The following is a 21,612-nucleotide window of genomic DNA, read 5'->3' on the forward strand; positions in this document are numbered from 1 at the left end:
ACCAGGGTAAACCCCAACATACAGGCGCCAAGTTGGGGGGTAATACATATGTCCACACCTGCTTGACTCCTCACACTGAGAACAACTCCAGAATGGAAGAGGGTCAAACCCCCTTTCAAGGACAGTGGTTCCAGAACCCAAGCAATGCATCGTGGTGAGTCAAACTATATCCAGTTCAACCTCGCACACCAGCTCAGGCTCCTTTGCACCCAGAGAAGTGATGTTCCACATCCCTAGGACAAGCTTCTGCAGCCGAGGATCAGACCGCCAGGGTCCCCGCCTCCATGCCCCACCTCCATGCTCCACCATCCCTTGCCCGGACGTGGGCCCTTGTGACCCACGTCCGGGCAAGGGAAACCTGGATCAGTCGTTTTTATTCATAATAGGGGTCTACTGAGCCACACTTTCTCTGGTGCCTCCCCTAGAGAACTGTTTTCCATGTGCGACCCTACCAGGGGCACAAAGCTCCCGACATCTTCATGATGCACAAATCCTTCCCCCAAGGTAAGTTGGCTGCTTAGTGAGGTGGTTTTGATTTTATTTTTTTATAATTGTGAATAAAGTTAACCAAATTTTCAAAAGATAAGTAGATGAATAAAGGTCCCACATTATGAAAAATTCACTTTCTAAAGGTTTTGAAATAGTCATGTGTCCTTATAGCCTGTGTATGGGGTCCAAAAATGAGAAAATTCTGTCACCTCTCTCAGTTGCTTGCTCCACTTTTTAGTAAATATATGCTCAAACAAATGAGTCTGAGATCTTTCCCTTTGTGGCATCACGAAGGGAAATAACTACTCCCCCCGGTAGTGGATACTGCTTTTGACCCATCCTCCCAGATAGCTGAGCCTGCCCTCTAAAATCACAGAGCGGGTGCCAGCAAAAGCCAGCTCTTCTCCCAGAGAGGGGCATAGAGTGGGCATGGACAGGCACCATTCATGAAAATTTAAAGGTTCAGACACAGAAACAGCCCGTTCTCAGTAGAGCTCACTAGAGCTACTTTTGGAATGGCTGAAATTAAGGACCAAGGCTGAATTTGGGGTAATACACTTTGAAAACAATTTTGTTGGACCTCTGACACCCAAATGAAATTGTTGAAAAAATGTATAATATGGGACCTTTCAAAATGGGATTTCACAACACAGTTAATCTGCCTGTCAAGTTTAAAATCATCAAGATTTGTAATAATGGGTTTAACAAATTGCTGTAAGGGACCCAAATTAAGATGAGATAGCACATGAGTCCTGTTGGGACTATTGGGAACACAATGGAGTCTATGGTCTTTGATTTGCCATTGTTTAAATTTAAAAAGTTAAAAACCACCCCATCTTTGATTTCTTTAAAACACTCTATCAACAGAATCACAGGGTTAATTTTGATCATTTTGTTTTAAGGGCAAATATATTTAAGAATGATGTGCATAAGAAAGTAAAAATGACCAAACTTTCTAAAAATGTTCCTAAAAAGGTAATCTATGCATTGTTTTTTCTCATGTGAGTACAAGATAACACATCCCGACTGTGTTTTGTCCACTTTGTAAACAGCACACAGAAGTGTTTCTTGGCTGATAAATTCTAAATAATGTTTCATGGACGTAGAATTATACACATATCAAAGTGAACTTCCTTGACATAAATATCACAAATTGTGAGGAGATTCTGTAGGCTTTATATCTGTTAACAAAATTAATTCTGCCTCCTGAAATGCTATATGCTGCAAGGATTCAAATGTCATAGATGTCGTCACTCACCATAAACAACACAAGCCTCGACGTGTGCTTCACAAAAACTTTTTGATTTCCTGACACACACTTCAAGGCATCAGCACTGTCCGTCCTGTTTCCAGCTTTAACATCCATTTGCTGCCTGCCTGTGAACTCTGCATTTGGGTCCTCTTTTAACTATGTGTCATGACATGTTTCATTGTTAATTTAATTCGACCCAGAATATTTCTTTACTCTTAAGTCCCAAGTCTGTAATTTGTCTAACCCTAACTTAACTGTACAATGAAAATAAAATTGGCCCAAGAATTGAGCTTTTGGGGACTCACATATCCACGTATTTTCTTTTTGAAGATTAAAGCAACTAATAAAAGAAACCATAGGTAAGAGAGACAAACTACAGACTTGGGACTTAAGAATGAAGAAATTCTTCCACCATTGCAAAAATACATTTATCTGAGCCCTGCTCTGTGTAGGGGGCCTCTTGATGAAGAGGTTCACCCTTAGGTCACCTTTTTCTTCTCTAACCTGTGAAGTGCAAGGGTCTGAAGTTTTAGACAATTTCAAATTGGATTCTCAAACACTCTATACTTATTTGACAACACTGGGTTTACAAAATGTAAATATGATAAATAAATTAAGAACCAGCAGACCCTGGACAACCTTCCTTTTGTTGAAACCTGGACCAACTTCAGACTGTCAACAACATGAGCTGCAAGTGCATGGTGCAACTGTGGGTATGTCATGATCATGTCTATGTTCCTCAACAAGGTAAGAACACGTGACCTGTCACACTCCTGCATAAAATGCCTGCTTCATGATCTCGGCTGGGTTCATACCACTTGGCCACGATGAGGGGGCTGCTCACAGTCAACGTACTTTTTGTAGCTGTTCTATGCAAGGAGACATTTGAGGGGTAAGTGAGGTTGTTTTGCAGCACTTTACCAGTGAATTAGGTGAGAATACATTTAATTACATTAAAGTTTGTCTTTATATATATATATATATATACATATATATATATAACTTGTACTGTCCAGCATCATAGCAAGCAGAATGATAGCCTGGCTGCTGTGTTGTGCCAAACTAAATGATTAATTTGCTTCGCCAAGGGGAGCTTTATGAGTATAAGGCTCCTTTTGATAATCTGATTTATTTATTCGTCTTATTTATTTATTTTAAATTATGGAATTTCTGTAATCTAGCTGGACCTCAATGGAGGGGACAGAAAAAATAGGAGAATAATGAAGAGAAGTAAAAAGGAAAGTAGAAAAAAGAAGGATGAGACCGAGATACAACACATAGAATCAACAACCCTTCAATCCAACTTCAATCCATCTAACTAACTAACTAACTAACTAACTAACTAACTAAGTAACTAACTAACTAACTAACTAACTAACTAACTAACTAACTAACTAACTAACTAACTAACTAACTAACTAACTAACCAGCCAAGACAGAAACAACACCACGTATCACAGCAACAACCAAAATACCAGAAACACACACAAACAAAACAAACCTAAACAAAAGTAGCTCTTAGTGTATAAACCCACTGGACAACTCGGACTGTGTCAGCATGCAGAGTACAAGCAATGAGGAGTGATCAGAGATGATTGTTATCCTGCAAATGTAACTACGCTTCTCCAGAGGCTAAAGGCAGACTATGGCGGCCCAGAGACCTGTGTGATCGGCAGCAATCCTGGTGCGCGAACCCAAGCCCCAAAGACCACCCTGGACCCAGTCCGAGAGCGGCAGAGGAAAGCCCCAGACAGAGCCCCTTGCAGTCACATGGCACAGGCCCTGGCAATCCAAGATCAGTAGCCACTGACCCCGCCAGGCACCGGCCATCCACGGCAACCACAGCAAACAGCCTGGACCAGCCCAGAAGGACCAGACCGCCCCAGACAACCACCCGGAGCAAGCCAGTACCCGCCCCAACATTCCAGCCACACACCCCTGGAACCCACCCCACACACACACACACACATATATATATATATATATATATATACCTTCCAACTTTCTATGTATAATCAAATTGTTTGTGTGCTTTTCAAGTTATAAAGTTTTCTGTTTTTGCCCCACCAGCTGGTAAAATTGCTTGCAAGTACACAAATAATTAAACCCAAAACCAAGGGGAGTTACTTGCTTTGATAGTGGGATGGTGTAATGAGCTGATTCTGTTGCCATGCAACTTCAACAGAAGCAGAAGCTGCAAAGTAATCTTGCTTCAGCCTTTTTGTTGAGTAAAAGGTTGTAAAATTGTGTGGTAATCTTTGTGCAGGCATCAGGTGTTGCGGATCTCTGTGAAGGATGACGTCCAGCTGTCTTTTGTCAAAAACCTGGAGGACATGATGGAATTTGAGGTTCTTGATTGAAAATAAACTCTTATCTGATGAACATTAAGATTCAGAAATGTAAAATATCCATACACATTCTTTTAGCTGGACTTCTGGAGACAGGTCACTGGTGTGTCCTCTACTGTGGATGTCAGAGTTCCCTACCACAGCCTGCAGTCTGTCAAAGGTTACTTGGAGAGCCTGGACATCCAGTACTATGTTATGATCCAAGACCTGCAGGTAGACCATAAGATTTACACAGTTTGGAATCTTAAGTCTGTTTATTGATTGAAAGAATAGTACTAATTGTGTTCCGTCATGGACCAGAATTTGAGTTTCTGAACCATTACTTAATCAGTCATTCTGCAGGTGCTGGTAGATGAGGAGAAGAAGGAGATGAAGTCTGCTGCTGGTGTCGCTAAGCCCAGAAGCACTGACAACTTTGACTACTCCAAGTACCACAACCTTGCTGAGGTAAGTGCACACATTTCCTCTGGATACAGTGAAGCAAACTTTTGATTTAATAGTTAAGATAAAACCTGACTTAAAACTTACTGTGGGGGGTGAATCTGGTAACAGTACAATCATGTAAGGCAAGAAAAATATGTCTGGTGCACATCTATTTTGTAACATAGAAAGTGATTTAATGGCAAACTTGTTGCAGCTTAAATGATTAATGACATTCCCAGCTGTAAAATGAATATTTGGAGGCTGATTTTGTTTTCAGATCTACAATTTCCAGGACATGCTGGTGACTGAGAATCCCAACACGGTCAGCAAGATAGTGATCGGTCGGAGCTTTGAGGGCCGTCCCCTCAATGTGCTGAAGGTGAGATGAATAAAAAGAAAAAACTGTTATTAAAGGGTATGTACTAACAAATTAATTAGAAAATAGTAAGTACTGCTTTTACAAAACTACTAAATGATTAACAAACCAAAACTTCTGACATTCTGTTCTATTCAATTCTATTGTATTCTATTCTACAGTCATTTAGCAGACGCTTTTATCCAAAGCGACTTACATTTGAGAGTAAGAACAACACAAACGTGAATGCCCATGCATTCATTCATGCCAATGACATATCTGTTATCTGTGTGACTACACCTTTTCCTTCCTGTGTCTTAGTTCAGCACCGGTAGAACCAACCGTCCTGCCATCTGGATTGACACTGGAATCCACTCCAGGGAGTGGGTCACTCAGGCCAGCGGCACCTGGTTTGCCAAGAAGGTGCTTTGATAAACTCTATTTATTCTATTTTCTGTCTGTACCACATCTGACCACCAGCCTGTTGCAATGATATCATGTTCTATTTGATTTGGTCATCAGATTGTGACTGATTATGGACGTGACCCTGTTCTCACTGCCATCCTTGACAAGATGGACATCTTCCTGGAGATTGTGACCAACCCCGATGGATACAGCTTCACTCACAGTAATGTAAGACAGTCATCGCCTGACATTTTTCCTCATCTACAGTACTCAAGTAGCATGAAATCTCAGAGCAGTAGCTTTTGTTGAGTTATCTCAATTCTTTTCTTCAGAACCGCATGTGGCGTAAGACCAGGAAGCCTAACCCTGGCTCCCGGTGTGTGGGGGTGGATCCCAACAGAAATTGGAATGCTGGCTTTGGAGGTGATGCATTTTGCTTTGCAAAAAAAAAATAAATAAAAAAGTAAAAATAGTATTCTGTAAAGAAAGCTCCTAATCCACTGCTTTGAGTGATAACAACCACTGGATGGCACTGAAGTTCTGAACTGAAGAACCTACACATGTTGGCTTTAATCTGGTGTTTTTATTGTATAAAATTCATTTTTTCACAAATGACATGACATGACAAGCAATGCTGTTACAATCCCAGAAATCGTCAGATTAGATCTGATTAATATCCACAACAATAATTCCAAGGCTTTTCATGGACTCCTTCGGGCATTTTTTTTTTTTTTTTTGCATTGATTCCCAGTGATTACAGGAATCCAGGTATGTTCTTTCATTGCCTTTTATTTGTTCTGACATTTTTATTCACATATATAGGACCTGGTTCCAGCAGCGATCCCTGCTCAGAGATTTATCGTGGACCCAGTGCTCACTCTGAGTCTGAAGTCAAGTCCATCACTGACTTTGTGAAGTCTCACGGCAACATCAAGGCCTTCGTATCCATCCATTCCTACTCTCAGATGCTCCTGTACCCCTATGGCTACACCAAAACCCCTGCCAAAGACAACGCTGAGCTGGTGGGAAAACCCCCTTTCTTATTTCTTTCATCCCAAAGAGGATTTTCAAGGAGTACTAAAAAGTGTAAGAATATCCTTTAGTAACAAAGAAGTGAAACTACCATCTCTTTTCACAGCACAAACTGGCTCAGAAGGCCATCACTGACCTGGCCTCTTTGTATGGAACTCGCTACAGATTTGGCAGCATCATCAACACCATCTGTAAGTTTCAAATTAGAGTCAATTAACCCTAATTAACCCTAAATAACTAAGAATTACCTAGAATCAATTAACACTTTCCCCTTTGTTTTAGTGCAAAAAATAAATAAAAATACAAGTACATGAACAACATGTTTATATTTAATAAACTATCCTTTTAGATGACATTATTAACAACTAGACATTTTTTTAGATAAATAAGTGTAATTTAAACCATATTGTTTCTCAATAACACAATTACATAATGAAGTTGTTTTACTTATGATCATATGTATTTTCATTAATGCATTAGGTATTATGCTTATATCATATTTCATATCATACACACACACACACACACACACACATATATATATATATATATACCTGTTGTCTTTGCAGATCAAGCCAGTGGTGGCACCATTGACTGGACGTACAACCAGGGCATCAAGTACTCGTACACCTTCGAGCTGAGGGACACTGGCGACTTCGGCTTCCTCTTGCCAGCCAGTCAGATTATCCCCACAGCTGAGGAGACATGGCTGGCTTTGAAGGCCATCATGGATTACACCTTCAAGAACCCATATTAATGTGTGTGTTTGCATCTGGAACGGCTGGACCCCACAATGATGAAACCTTTGCAGTGAATGTCAAAAGCTAAAATGTGAATCTCTTAATATCCTGAACAGCAAAGACAGAGAAAGAAAGAAATAAATGCTGGAAAACTAGTTTTGATTATTTTTTTTAAATATAATTTAGAAGCATATTACATAAGTTTTGTATAATTACACGTCTCACTTGACACTGCAGATTTCCATCAACAATTGCAAAAAAGAGGTCTAGTCTAGTCCACTTTATTTATATACCAAACACATGGTTACCATAGTGTTGTACATATAGAAAAAACTAAAGCACGCAACATAAAACCAGATTCCCCACATCAAAAGATACTAAAAGAAAAAATGGGCCCAGTATAATGCCAGGTTGGCTGTAGTTAATGTGTGGACATTGGGTCACTCTTTAAAGACAAAGGAGGTGAGACAAAGAAAAGTACCATGTTTAATAGAAAATGGCTTTTGGGTCATGAGTGGCTGGTGTTCAACCAAGAAAACAAAAACTAAATATATTATAAGGATTGCTGCATCTACACAAAAGAAAAAAATCATTAATTTCATTGTTGGGACTAAGGTGGAGTCTGTGAAAGACAGCAAAACTGCCCAATGTCACATGGACAGCCTGAAAACAACAACGACCAAGACTGGTAGAAAAGAGAATGTTCTTGCTGTTTTCCATTTTCATTACAAGAAGAAAAAAAAGTCATTCACTTATTTTAAAGGAGCATGCATGATTAAATTTATTCATTTGCATTCATAATCTGGATGATCTGAAAAAAATGGCTAATGGGATATTCGGATAGGCTGGTAACTTCAACAATCTATCAGCCATATTGGCTGCTGATAGAAGAAGTTAATTTCGAGCACCAAATGTCACATCGTCATTATGTAGCTGAGCTAAATGTTAGCTCATAGGCATAGGAGAACTCTGATTAATGGTAATGTCTACTGAAAATGGTTGCCCTTATAATATACACTTCTTAACGTTAGCCTTTAAAAACATTTAACAAAACACTGAGGATAACAGACAGCTAAGTATGGGACTTAACAAGCCTTTATGCAGTAGTGACAGCAGTGTGTGAGACAGTAACTACAGTCTTGATAGCAAAGATAGCTACAGTTTTTGTTTATTCCGAAATAGCTTGGAAAACTAGCTATTTTAGTTGGTCAAGGTTAGCAATCACAGCTATCAAGGATAGTAATTTTTGGGTAAAGCTCTGCAGACTCAAAAACGTACAATTCTTGATAGCTATGATAGCGAACCTTTATTGTATAAATAGAATAGCTAGTTATCCTGAATAAATAAAAACTCTATCTATCTTTCATAGCAATGGTAGCTTGAGTGTTTTTTTTAGAAGTCTCAAGTCTCTGCAATCCAGGATTTCTTGAAATTGCTCTGTATTGGGGTTGCACTAATTTTTCTCTAGACTCCATTCACACTGCAGGCAAAAGTGACTCAAATCTGACTTTTTTGCCCATATGCAACCCATATATAATCTTTTTATTACAGACTGAACAGCACAAATTAGATTTGGACATGGGAGACACTGACACCTGCAGTGTGAACGTAGTCCAAGCTTTGATTAATCTCCAGATAGCTCCGTCTAAAAATCACATCTATGCTATGACACTACAACAACTGTGCTTCACCGTAGGACAGCAATAGTGAGCAGTACCCGATGCTTATAATACATACAGAGTTTTTGCCTTATTAGACCAAAGAACTGTCAGATATCAGTCTGATCATTTCAACTTGTGACACAAGGGAAGGAGATTTGGTGTCCCCAAAACAACTGTTAATGTTGCATCCTAAAGGGGTAGTGCACCAAAAAAATTGTTTTTTAAGCTTTAAACAACACAGTGTTACTTAACTGTGATGGAAACTACATATACTGTTGATAAAATTTGTATTTTATTATTTATTTTGTGAGTAAAAAATGGCTCATAATGCCCTCTACAGGGTAAAACCAGGTTATGTTTTTCGTGATATAAAGAGGTTATACCTTACGAAAAAATTTTAAAAACCCCACAGCACCTCTCTCCAGATGCAAACAGATGGGTTCTCACCTAGGAGGCATAGTAAACCACTCCCAGTAACGCATATGAAGGGATGCGAACTTATATGGTGTAGATTTGCTAGTTTCAGACTTCTATTCTTTCACAGAATTTCTGATGAAATATTCCTCCAATGGGACGGATTTGTGCTTTTGAGGTTTGAGGTTCATGAACGAATCGATAATTTTGAATGACTCTTTTAAATGAACAGTGGGAACGGATTCACAGCTGTGAGCTGTTCATTTGTGAGCCATTCTTTTTATATACAAGTTTTTGACACTGCCTTCATCAAATCAAATTAAATCAAACTTTATTTATAAAGCGCTTTTCATGCCATAGGCAACACAAAGTTCTTTACATGATTAAAAACATAAGAATAAAAACACTCAATGAAATCTTTCACACAGTCATACATGTATACACACACACACACGCCAAGCCCAATCACCCCCCACCCCCACTCCAGCTAAAAATGACTGAATGAATAAATAAATGAATTAAAGCCGCAAGCGGCATCCATCGGGTCCGAGCTGCCTGGACCCCGCCACCCGATGTCGCCATGACAACAGGTGGTGTAATGCGTTAAGGACCCAACGTGTATGAATGCTGTGAAGTTTGGTGCAGTTCCCATTCATTCCTGTGGAGATATGAGCAAACCGTGTTTCATGGCGAGAAGGTCATTTTCCGTCGGTTGCCACGGGAACACGCTTTCTCCTATTAGAAAGATTTGAGGATCGTTTAGTCACCAACTTGTCAGGAAGCTTCCCACCAAGTTTGGAGTCAGTCCCACGAAACCCCTCAGACTAGTTCGTTCAAATGGCAGTGAAATCCAAGATGGCGGGCACCCCGTTGCCATGGCAACAGGTGTTCGATTGACTTCTGTGCTGGACTTGGGGTGTGACAGGTATGAATACTGTGAACTTTGGGGCAGTTCCCACGTATTCCTATGGAGATATGAGCAACCGTGTTTCATGGCGAGAAGGCTTTTTCTGTCGGTTGCCACGGCAACACGCTTTCTCCTATTAGAAAGATTTGAGGAGCGTTTGGTCCCCAACTTGTCAGGAAGCTTCCCACCAAGTTTGAAGTCAATCGCACGAATCCCCTCATACTAGTTCGTTCAAATGTCAGTGAAATCCAAGATGGCGGCCACCCCGTTGCCATGGCAACAGGTGTTCGATTGACTTCTTTGCTGGCCTTGGGGTGTCACACGTATGAATACTGGCAAGTTTGGTGCAGATCCCATGTATTTCCATGGAGATATGAGCAAACCGTGTTTCATGGCGAGAAGGTCATTTTCCGTCGGTTGCCACGGTAACACGCTTTCTGCTATTAGAAAGATTTGAGGAGCGTTTGGTCCCCAACTTGTCAGGAAGCTTCCCACCAAGTTTGGAGTCTGTCGCACGAATCCCCTCAGACTAGTTCGTTCAAATACGATGTGTGTAAAGTGCGAAAACTGGGAAAAAAATGGCCGCACACACCAAGATGGCGGGCGCCCTGTTGCCATGACAACCGCTGTTTCATTGAGTTTTCAGCTCGACTCGGGGTGTTACACGTGTGTGCCGAGTTTTGTGTTCCTACGTGGAAGTAGACTTTCCGGACCCCATTCATTGTGTGTTTTTTTTGGTGTCTAGGTGGCGCTGTTGAGCCAATTTTGCATTGAAGTGTATGCGGACTTTATAATATCCGAGTTACGCGGGGCTTGACGTGTGTGCCAAGTTTCACAACTTTTCATGGGTGTTTAGGGGGTCAAATTTGGCGTTGAAACGCTTAGGAGAAGAAGGAGAAAAATAAACATTTCAACTACAATAGGGTCTCGCCATACTTCGTATGGCTCGGACCCTAATAAATAAGTAAATAAGAAGTAGTACAGTTGAGTAAAATGAAAATAAAATAAATAACATTTGTGACATCATAGAAGTCTGATGTTCAACACGCTCCATTCATGTGAAGCATCTGTGGGCAGAGAGTTTTGTTTGGAAACAAATACTGTGAGTTCTATCCAAAACATTTACTAGAATTTGCACTGACTGCTCAGGTTTATCCTTTTTTATCTATATTTTTCCTATTATTTTTTAATTTTGTATAGATTTTATATAGGTACATATTTTGATTGTTTGTCATTCTTATATATTGTGAAATTTTGTAAGATATTGTGAGAACGAGCCAGTCTTTTGAATGGCTCTTTGAAATGAACGGCTCCTCAAGATCCGGCTCCCTTCAAAGAGCCATAAATCCCATCTCTATTTTGAGGGGTGTTAAAGTAACACGTAACACCGGACTTTATTCTTTACCCGCTAATCCTTATCTGGCGACAGACAGCAGCTCAAATCGTTGCAGCTGCAACTTACAGCAGCACTTCCTGCAGCTGCCACAACCTGCCGTGAGGCTCCACAGTTTTCCAGAGCTGCTGGAGCTGCTGACAGGCCAGCGCAACGGCGCTAACGGCTCAGACTGATACGGTTCAAGGCCACCTGGTTCATGTGTAGCTGAGGAGATTCAGGAGGGTGAAAGTCTTCCTTCTCAAAGACTCTGAGGCATAGGTGCTTTGTGAATCTTGTTTTGCATCTTGCCAGTGAGCTGAGCTGCTGTCTGTCAATCATTTCTGCCTGTGTATCCCGACCCGCCCACTCTCCTCTCCCTGATCACCCCACACCTCCCACCACAACACTTGCAGTTTCAGACATGTTTCAAATTCGGCAGTGGGTGGAGTTACGCAAAAAGTAGGTACACTTTAAAAACCTCCTCTACCTCCTCTTTTCTTGTGACCAACCCCGTTCTTTTCAACCAACCACATTTTTGTTTTTTCCTTCTACATGTCATTTTGTTTAAATTCCTCTCCTCATTCAGCCACTTTCTTCAGGTGGTAGCTCATAAACAACACTAAATACACTAAAGGAAATGTGCAGCCAATGGATGGATGATACATCATGGAATAGTGTTCATGGGAATGAAGTGATAATACTGACAGAACAAACAGAAGGAATTTGCTTCTTTTGTCGCTTGCCAAACTGGCCAATAAGTTTTCATTTATACCAACCAACCCACATTTGACAGGTTAAAGCTACGGTAGTTCCAGTTGCACCACCCTCCTCTTCTTCACAGCCCGTCCTCACACCTTTAACTATAGTTTTTCTCATTTTTTGTTATTACACGAAGAATTTTAGATAGGAATTAAACTTGTGAGTAATGAAACAGATTCTCTACCGCCTTTGACAATTTGGGAGTGGAGGGACTGCTTCATGAATTGCTGTATAAAAACAGAACTAAAAGAGGCATGATTCCTTATCACAAAGCTGTGAAGTGGCATCTCACAAACCACCTCTGGCAACCACAGAAATACTTTGACTCTTTATTTGACAATGATTTACAAATAAAATCATGCAACCACTTTATATGCGCTAAGACTGATGGTGAAAAGACATTGTTCAAAAGCACTTTGAAGTCCACGTTTTCATAAAATCACCTTAAACAAGCCAAAAATACACCCACGAAACAAAAGGCCACAAATTAGAAATTTTGTTCCATAAATGCAGACAGGATAACAAGCCTTGTTTCCAGTTTTGCTTCAGACATCTGGCTTTAAAAAGTCTTCAATCAGCCAGTGTGAACACATAAACCCACAGTCTCCAAAAGCAACTGCAGCAAGTGCATATAAAGGCTGCTGGTGGGACATAACGACAGCATGACACTAAAAACTTAAAGCTGATCAGGCTCGGCGACAATACCAACACATTTCATATATTACAAAGATTCACAGCATATTGCTTAGTCTTAAAAACATTTGGTGGCTTTGAAACATCTGACCAAATTATGTCTTTTGTATCTTGAATTTTGAACTAACCATCAATAGAAGTAAAATATAAACTACACAGATTCATTCACTGGTCAAAGTTAAATAGTGTTACAAGAAACAGTAAATTAAGTGCAAAAAGAGCCAAAACTCCTTATGTTCACAGACGAGGCACTGTGCAAAAAATCAAATGTACGCCATTTATAAGAATAACTACATAAAATACTACTCAATGATAATTAATGTTTATCCTTACTTTTAGCTGCCAATTTAATCTAAATGTTCAAATGTGGAAGTAGTTCTTTTGCAGAGAATGAGGCTGTAGTTATACAGTTAATATTCTTCTTGTCCACCTTGACATTATTTTGGATAATAAAGCCCAAAGTCATTACATGAATGATGTATGCACTTTGTGATGGAGGTACAACTGGTGCTCAAGCGGTAGGTGGGGTTATTTCCAGGGTCTACTGCTCTGAACCGTGGAGCTGTCTCTCCCAGCTGTGGAGGACCTCCGCTGGCTGAAGGCTTTCGACGGGGCGCTGCTGGCTGATATGCGACTGGACATGCGACCTGGCGTAAAACACACAGGGAAGAAAAGAACATGTTATAACAGCGTCCTTACAGTTGCTCTTAAAATTTGATTTGTGACTTTAACCCTTTAACACTTAATGTGTCATATTTGGTGACACAGTTTCTGAAACCTACCTACCTACCCATCTACCTACCCATCCACCTACCTACCTACCCATCTACCTACCCATCCACCTACCTACCTACCCATCTACCTACCCATCCACCTACCTACCTACCTACCTACCTACCCGTCTACCTACCTACCTAACTACCCATCTACCTACCTACCTACCTACCCACCCACCCACAAGCCACCCACCCATCCATCCATCCATCCTCCATCCATCTAGTTAAAGGACCAAATAAAGAGTTTCGTTTAAAAAGCGTTAAATTTTTGGTCCATTAATTTTTGGATCCGGTGTTAAAGGGTTAAACTTATTTTGTGAGTGCAGAAATGACTCTTACTGTTCGAGCTACTAGGGATGACTATATTCTCCAGCTGTTCCTGGACCTGTGACAACTCGTCCGATGTAAACCGCCACCTCTTCTCTGCTGCCTGTGCTGGCTGCTGAGGCGCAGACTGTTTCCCCCCCTTCAATGATTTGGGAGGGGACAGGCAAGAGGTAGGGATGGAGCCTGTTGTCATTCCACTGGGAAATTTCTGAGCGATTACCTTGAGACCTGAAAAGGACCAAAAAAAGAAAGAGATGAACCGGCAGCTTAAAAACAGCTAAGTAATAAAAAGACAACATTTACGGCCATCTCCAGAAAGCCAAAGGCCAATATTCAATACAACAAGATGAATGAACATCTCACATGAAAACAAGCTGCCTGATCTCAAGACAACAGAAATTTGCAGGTGTCTTTCACCCATCTTTATTTTCTTCCACCTTCAACTTCTCACTCTGCTTTTGCTGTACCTCAGAAGTGGGAAGTATTAACTATTTCTCTAATTCTTATGCTTAAAACACAGATGAATGGAGTGATGGTGACACCAAGGGTTGATGGAGCTGATATATGACAGGGGAATTACTGACTTAGTATTAAGCTACCTGCTGGCCGTACATTACTTCAGCCTTCTTGTCTGTGCTGTGTTTCAACACACCGACACCACTTTAGTACATGACTTGTAATGAGTTTATTCTTAAGGGAGAAATCAGTACCAACTGTTTGTGGTCAAACTATTCTCAAGAATTTCTCTATAACCATGGTGAGTAGAAATGTGGGTTTAGTTTGCAGTTTGTTCTGGTATCCCATGCTAATCACATGCTTTAAAAGTTACTGAGAGTAATTTCTGTCCAGTTTACATTTGAACTGCAGCTCAAAGCTAAAGGATTTATCTAATTGAGACATATCAAATGAAACAGGTTGCAAGAGCTGTAAAATCATAGTTTTAAAAGCAAAAGTTGAAATGTCTCCATGTCCAGAAATGTGTCGTTTAAGTGCCCCTTACTGCACCCCTGCTCACCCTCTGGGCATTTTTGTTACTTATAAAAAATTGTGAACTTTTAAACTTCTGATTTAATTAATTTGTGGTTTAGATGTTTCTAGTCATTTTCAGAGCCTATTCCAGCTGCTACTTGGGTCGTTTCTTAACATCTGTTGAGGCCCAAGTGCTGTTCCAACTCAAATCAAGACTATTAAGCTCCAAATGCCCGGATGTGTATTTGCTCCGCCATTTCAAGGCTGTATCTGGGGTGACTTGTGTGGACTTGAGGCAGCCTGCTTTTCCCAGAATGCAATGTGGCACAAACAACAAGATAGCAGAGGAGAAGGCTCATAACTTTATGCTCTGTTTTAATATATTACTTTTTCTATATCATGTAATGTGGGCTTTAATACTTTTTAGGCAATAATGTTGTTTTTGTTTTTTTTTTTTTTTTTTTTAAATCTCAACATTTCCTCTTCTTTGGTTTCGCTGCTTCCTCCTCAGCGTCAAGGTAGCGCTTGCCAGTAGCAGCTGTTTATTTTTAAACTCTCTGTACCTTTTGTGCAATTTTTTATGCAAATTTAAATTTTTCCGCAGCAAAAATTTGACGTCATCAAATATGCTGCTGCTCCAAATATAGTAAAGTAAATGTATAGTAAATGTACTTCCTAGTCAAACTTAAGTTACAAAACTATGTTCTTAATGCACTTGGTATTGAGAAACAGCCTAGGTGAGAGGCAGGGTACACCTTGGACAGGTCGCTGGTCAATCACAGAGCCTGCTGATTAAATTGCTCAGTGAGATGAGAACTTACCTCCACAGAGCATAAAGAGGTTCTCAAATCCTCGTTCACACATCATGGTAGCCGCCTGGCTGGCTATTCTCTCATCTTCATCATACAAGATGATGATCTTCCCTGGAGCATTTTTCTACACAGTTTGTGGGTTAAGGTGCACAAAGCAAACCCCAGAGGCAGATTTTGTTGCATGAAGAATTTATAAGTACAGGTTTTGTGAAGTTTGTGATAAAAGATACATATTCCAGCACTTCTTTGGTGTAGGGGTTCATTGTCCGAGACAACATGGCGATGGGGAAACTGTGGGCTATAGAAAAGAGATGTGATTAAAAGAAAATAAAAAACCTAGAAAACTAACTGCATGTTCTGGCCACCCACCACTAATGATGTGGCAGCAGTCGTACTGCTCGCGGTCCCGTACATCAAGCAGCAGGTAGGGGCAGTCTGGGTACAGTCTGTCAGCTGGTGCAGGGCTGGGCGAAGACTCATTCACCATCTTCTGATTATTCTTGTCTAAGTTAAGTTCTCCCACACCACTAATAACACTGCCAAGGAAGAACAGAAGGAGGCCATTTAAACATAGACAACTACAGTATTAGCAGACTCAAAACATGGCTGGGACACTCATAACAACACAATGTTTAAAAATAAATAAATAAATTACAATACCTTTTAATTTAAAATATAACCCTTACTATTGTATTCAATGCATGGGATGCCTGATGTGTAAAAACTTAAAATATTAAATTATATTTAAAAAGATATAGGTTATATATTTTAGGTAGTTTTAGGGTTACTAGTTTTGGATAAACTAGATAGGATAAATGTATGTATAAATGTATTTTATGTATATACTTTGTTTTGGGGCTGTGTTTATAACCCTTTTATAGCTTCTGGAGTGAACCATTTTACAAGGCTTAACTGTAACTGAATTATTAACTGTAACTGATTAAGAGGATTAAATTATTAAATTAATCTCCTGGAGACACTAGAGACTGGAGGAGGTCTCTGAATAAACTTGTCTCCATTCTGAACAATTCCTCACACCCACTGCACAAAACACTGGAGAGAAAGTGGAGCTTTTTGTTAAACAGACTAGTGCAGCTCCACTGTCACAAGGAAGGGTTGAAAAATATTCCCATTCACTAGAACTCTATACATTAAATCTTCCATGTGGGAGAGGTGATCACATATCTGCACTGTTCAATGTTTTTTCACCACTTCACCCACAGAACCCTTTTCAACAGTACATATCCTTATTAATAACATCTTAATATGTCTGAACTGTTTATTCCATACTGCATCCATCTATCTATCTATCTATCTATCTATCTATCTATCTATCTATCTATCTATCTATCTATCTAGCTAGCTAGCTAGCCAATGGCAACAACTATTAAACTCTTAATAAATGAGTCAATTTTAACAGGATTTATTGCCAGTAATGCCAGTTAATAACAGAACAGAAGTTGGCCTACTTTCAATCTCCACCTGTTATCCCCATGATGCGATGCTAACCCATAAAATGTACTCTTACAAAGGCCTGGCCTGCCCCCCCCCCCCGCGCCGTGGAGCAGATAGAGTTACACTCCTGGGATTCTCATACTGAAAGGGCTCAGAGAGCAGGGAGGAGCTGATGGAGGCAGTTTGATAAGCAGCATACAGGAGGGTGGAGGTACAGGAGAAAAAAAACAACAAAAAACAAAACTGGATTTACTACTTGTTGGTATAGGGTTCTAGCAGTGACTGAGGTTATGGTGGTGATTGTTGGGTCTGGGCAAGTGTTCCTGCATTTGTTTCTACCTGTGAACCCTCCATGTCTCCCAACTAGAGATATGTATATAATAAAAATGGGAATATACATCAATAAAAGGTCATGCCTTTAAATATCACTGATCTTTAAACACAAGTCCAATACTGTGTAATTTGTAGATTAACCTCCTGCTTCAACATTGAGGAGTAAACAATATATCATAAAGCAACATCTTATATAAGATTTATCTATTAAACTAAATCCCTAATACAAGAAATATTAAGGATGCTCTTATTCATTCTTAACAGATCATTTTCAGTCGACATCTGAATAATTTGTCAACTGAATACAATAAATGGCAACAATGAGGAAAGCCTCGCCGATGTCATGAAGCGTTAGAGGGAACAATTCTCATCCGTTTCATTGAGCTTCCCAGTGACAAATGATCTACCTAAAACAGGTGAAGGACAGAGTTTATCTCCAAATGTCTTAAAATCAGACCAAAATATCAGTTTTCAAAGGCAAACAACCTGAATCTGATGACACTGACTGCAGTTACGTGCATGTTACAGTTGAGGTGTGGATACAGCTTGGAAAATTAGTGTTTCATTGAAGTACATCTGCTGCACTGAAACTAAGGACTAAAAAAAAAAAAACACTTCAAATTCATTCTCTGAGAGATATCATCATACATCCATGAAAGGCCAAATTCACTGCACAGATGTTTTCTTTAAGTCACTTGAACTGTGATTTTGCCAGATGAAGCTGGGGTAACTAAATCAGTGTTTTATCATAGCAGTTTGGAAATGCTTTACAAGACTGAAGTCGATGCGGTTTTAATGGGCTGCTTCTAGCAGCGCGTATACTTGCATGGGTAATTCCACCTCCAACAGCAAATCTAGTTTTGAGAGCTTTGATTTTGTGCAACTTTGGATGGAAAAACCCTTTTACATGCATATTTAAATTCCAAATTTTATCAGACTATAATTCCGTTTTTTTTCTTGTGTCATGTAAGTATACAAACTAGTGAAGGTGCTAGAAGCTCTGCTGACGATTCCTGCTGGGCATATTTTACACTTTTAGATTCATTGTAGTTCTTTATTTTAGAACTGTATATTTTGTTTAACTGGAAAGCTACATGAGTATAAAGCTTGTCACAGCTTTAATATCAAGTATTTGAGACAATTGTGCTCTTGTCTACAACACTGTCATATTTTATTTATCCAGCTGTATAAAAAAAAGTTGGCTGTTTAAGATACAATCTCATCTCTGCATTTTAAAACTGGTTATTCAATATTAAGCTTCAAATAGGCCATGTTATCTGCATATAGCCAATACCGTTTCCAACTAAAGGATTCCTGATTAAAGCACCCTTAAGTAATATGTTGTGTTGTGTTCAGGAGAACTTTACAGGGTAATACAGTGTTTGTACCTTAGAAGTGTTGACCTGGCGGAGTGGCAGATCTCTTTGCTGCTCCCTTCACCCTGATTCTCTGACAGTGGTGATGTCTGAAGGGAGCCATTGGTGTGTTCAGACAGGGATTCCAGATCCGCATCAGACAGCACCGATTCACCATCTGCAAATTAGCATCATTATTGTAGTGACCAATGCTAAATACATCTGATATGTTACCTTGTATACTGTGTAACTTACCATTAATCTCACTTTCATTCAGGTCTGAAACGGAGGCTACCTGAAGTATCTGATGTGACAAACAAAATAAGGAAGGAAAATTTAAAACAAAACAAGAAATTAACATTCAAAAGAAAGAATTATTCACCCTGGAGTCTGTCAGTGAAGATAAACCAAACATATTCAAAGCTAATCATTTAAGTGGTCAATTAATGACTAATTAATTATTGTAGATTAAGTTTGTTCACTGCTTTCATTCCATCCCTTCCACAATATAAATTTTACTGCCATGATTCTTACCAGTTGTGCAAACGTTGTCACCTTTAATCTTTTGAAGATTTCATCTTTTCGATACCTATAATCTGGAAAAGAACAAAAATAGAGTCAGCCGTCTGAAAACGTCTGTAAGAGCATAAAACCCAACAGTCCTGTTGGGTGGAAAACAAACATTTTTCCACTTATTCTGCACTGACGACTGCAGCCAAAGAAAGACACATGGATTACAATTAAACGCTCCAGTATCACATACAATTTACCTGGGTCTTGAAGATCCTGCTTTTCCTCATCCCGCTCTAGTGCTTCATTAAAGTGCAGCTCTATCCCGTTTGTTCCCATCCTCCCAACTAACTGAAGTTGCCACCAGTACACCCACTACCTCGCTCAGACTGTTTTTATCTGTGCTGCACGATCAGTGTAACCTCAGTACATCACACTCTGACAAAGACCCCCGGTGGGACCTTGACAACATGTCCCCATAGTCTGGGTCCACTTCCACAGAGCATTTTTTGTGGACAGCAGTACAATCCACTGCTGGGAAAATGAATGAAACAGTGTTGCTTATCCCTGAGAAATCAGAGGATGATCACTGTCCACAAAGACCTTACTTAACTGGGAAATATCAGTGGGTTAGAAGTACTCCACTTAACTGTACCCTAGTGTGCAGACAACCAGCGAAGAGACACTCACAGATCCTTGGGGGAACAAATCAAGTGCCATGTTGGCAAATGCTACTTTAAAGGTACTCCACATAATTCCTATGCAGTTCACTGGGGGGAAAAAAGATACTTAGAAAGGTTTATTTTGCTGGGATTGGATCCTGTGTGAGTTTTCCACTATCCACTGGACTACCTGATCTACCTGTTCACATCTGTTCAGAACAAACGATGTTTGTAATCTCCCAATAGACTGAAATAAAGTCATGGGTCCAACATAGTAGGGCAGCAGCCTTGTGGGTAAAGTCTTTGTTCTTACTAGGTCAAAAACAACTGTCACTGTATCCCCCCAAATGACACTGATATAAGTTGCTTTTTTTATTATTATTATTTTACCATTTACTTATTTTTATAAATTTTAAAAATGGGTTTTAATAATAAAAGATCATGACATATATTCTAATACATATATATTCCACCTTAACTTAGGCCAACAATTCATTAAAAATAGGTGCATTTCTTTAGGTGATAAGCTAAATGTTATTTGCTGATTTACTTTTGAAATAAATACAATGAAATGTAAAACCCAAACAGGTAAACACATAAAACGTGTTTATAAAGACACTGACAATGTCCTGCCAAAGAGTTACTCACTTTTTCTCATCTCTTCCAATCTTTCCATATACTTCGTAAGGCTACATCCTGAACATGACACAAACAACACGCAGAAGAGAGACACACACCGAGAAAAAGAAATTTTTATTTTATTATTATTTTCTTTTTTAGGACAGATAGGTAACAACCACATATCGGTGTTGACAGTGTATGGTCAAGTTACCCGTATCCAGCCTTGTTGTGACGTGGTCATACTTGGAATTTTTCGGTATCCTTTTCTTCATATACTGCGAGTTAGAAAGAACATTCACGTTTTCATTTAACGTAAAACTCATATTTATCACCTTTAAGAAAAAAGAAAATAGCCTATTTATCTTTATCAATCTAACTGCATTCCTTGATATTGTAACTTAATAGCTAACTAGTTAGCTTGCTAGAATAGCTATATTATCGTTTCATGTTCCACACAATATTCACAAAAGCGTACCCGAATTCTGCATTGCACTGCATGCATTGCATATCAGCTGAATAAAATAATTAATGTAGTTATTTTGTTAACTTTACCTCTTTACTGCCGAGGGTCCGGTTCAGCGACATATTTTCAAACTGTATACTAAACATTAATTTACATATTTAATAATGTTAGCGCTGATTTGCCAGTTCTCTTCCGTAGACCAATCAGAGAAGCGGTTACTGCATCATATCGTCTACCGAGCATTTGACTGGCTAGTTGCTAAGCAGCGGAAGACGCTTCAAGTCCCTGACATACAGCACTCAGGCGCATCCTTTTTTAAACTATATTGTAATAGTTGTGTGTTTTCCGTATATTTTAAGCACATTTTTTAATTTATTTAAGCTCTCGTCGAGTATAATTGTTTAATAAATACATTTGCATATTTTTAACTCGTTGCTGATAAATCGAAATTACTAAGTATGCGAGTTAATCCTTCT

The 21,612-nt window shown here is 39.5% G+C and overlaps 2 protein-coding genes across 3 annotated transcripts; one reads left to right on the forward strand and one right to left on the reverse strand.

The window, feature by feature from the left end:
* The first annotated feature begins 2,545 nt into the window (after nucleotides 1–2,545).
* LOC121647238 (carboxypeptidase A1-like) lies at nucleotides 2,546–7,199 on the forward strand. Its single transcript, XM_041996499.1, has 11 exons — nucleotides 2,546–2,633; nucleotides 4,008–4,089; nucleotides 4,168–4,302; nucleotides 4,432–4,536; nucleotides 4,790–4,891; nucleotides 5,189–5,290; nucleotides 5,390–5,500; nucleotides 5,605–5,695; nucleotides 6,095–6,294; nucleotides 6,411–6,495; nucleotides 6,874–7,199. The coding sequence occupies exons 1-11, from the start codon at nucleotides 2,569–2,571 to the stop codon at nucleotides 7,059–7,061; spliced, it is 1,266 nt and encodes a 421-aa protein (XP_041852433.1). The 5' UTR covers nucleotides 2,546–2,568; the 3' UTR covers nucleotides 7,062–7,199.
* Nucleotides 7,200–12,476: 5,277 nt separating this feature from the next.
* cep41 (centrosomal protein 41) lies at nucleotides 12,477–21,297 on the reverse strand. 2 transcript variants are annotated; one of them, XM_041997902.1, is made up of 11 exons: nucleotides 21,226–21,297; nucleotides 20,885–20,948; nucleotides 20,701–20,764; nucleotides 19,415–19,476; nucleotides 19,136–19,184; nucleotides 18,914–19,058; nucleotides 16,107–16,273; nucleotides 15,968–16,035; nucleotides 15,747–15,861; nucleotides 13,969–14,184; nucleotides 12,477–13,500 (listed from the first exon to the last, which is right to left on the reverse strand). In XM_041997902.1, exons 2-11 carry the CDS (start codon nucleotides 20,912–20,914, stop codon nucleotides 13,382–13,384), a joined length of 1,035 nt encoding a protein of 344 aa, XP_041853836.1. In that variant the 5' UTR covers nucleotides 20,915–20,948; nucleotides 21,226–21,297; the 3' UTR covers nucleotides 12,477–13,381. The 2 variants fall into 2 exon arrangements, with proteins under 2 accessions (XP_041853836.1, XP_041853835.1); XM_041997901.1 differs by having other exon boundaries at nucleotides 20,701–20,748; nucleotides 21,226–21,272.
* Nucleotides 21,298–21,612: the final 315 nt, after the last annotated feature.

The sequence above is a fragment of the Melanotaenia boesemani genome, chromosome 10 (genome assembly GCF_017639745.1).
Source record: "Melanotaenia boesemani isolate fMelBoe1 chromosome 10, fMelBoe1.pri, whole genome shotgun sequence".
NCBI classification, from domain to species: Eukaryota; Metazoa; Chordata; class Actinopteri; order Atheriniformes; family Melanotaeniidae; genus Melanotaenia; species Melanotaenia boesemani.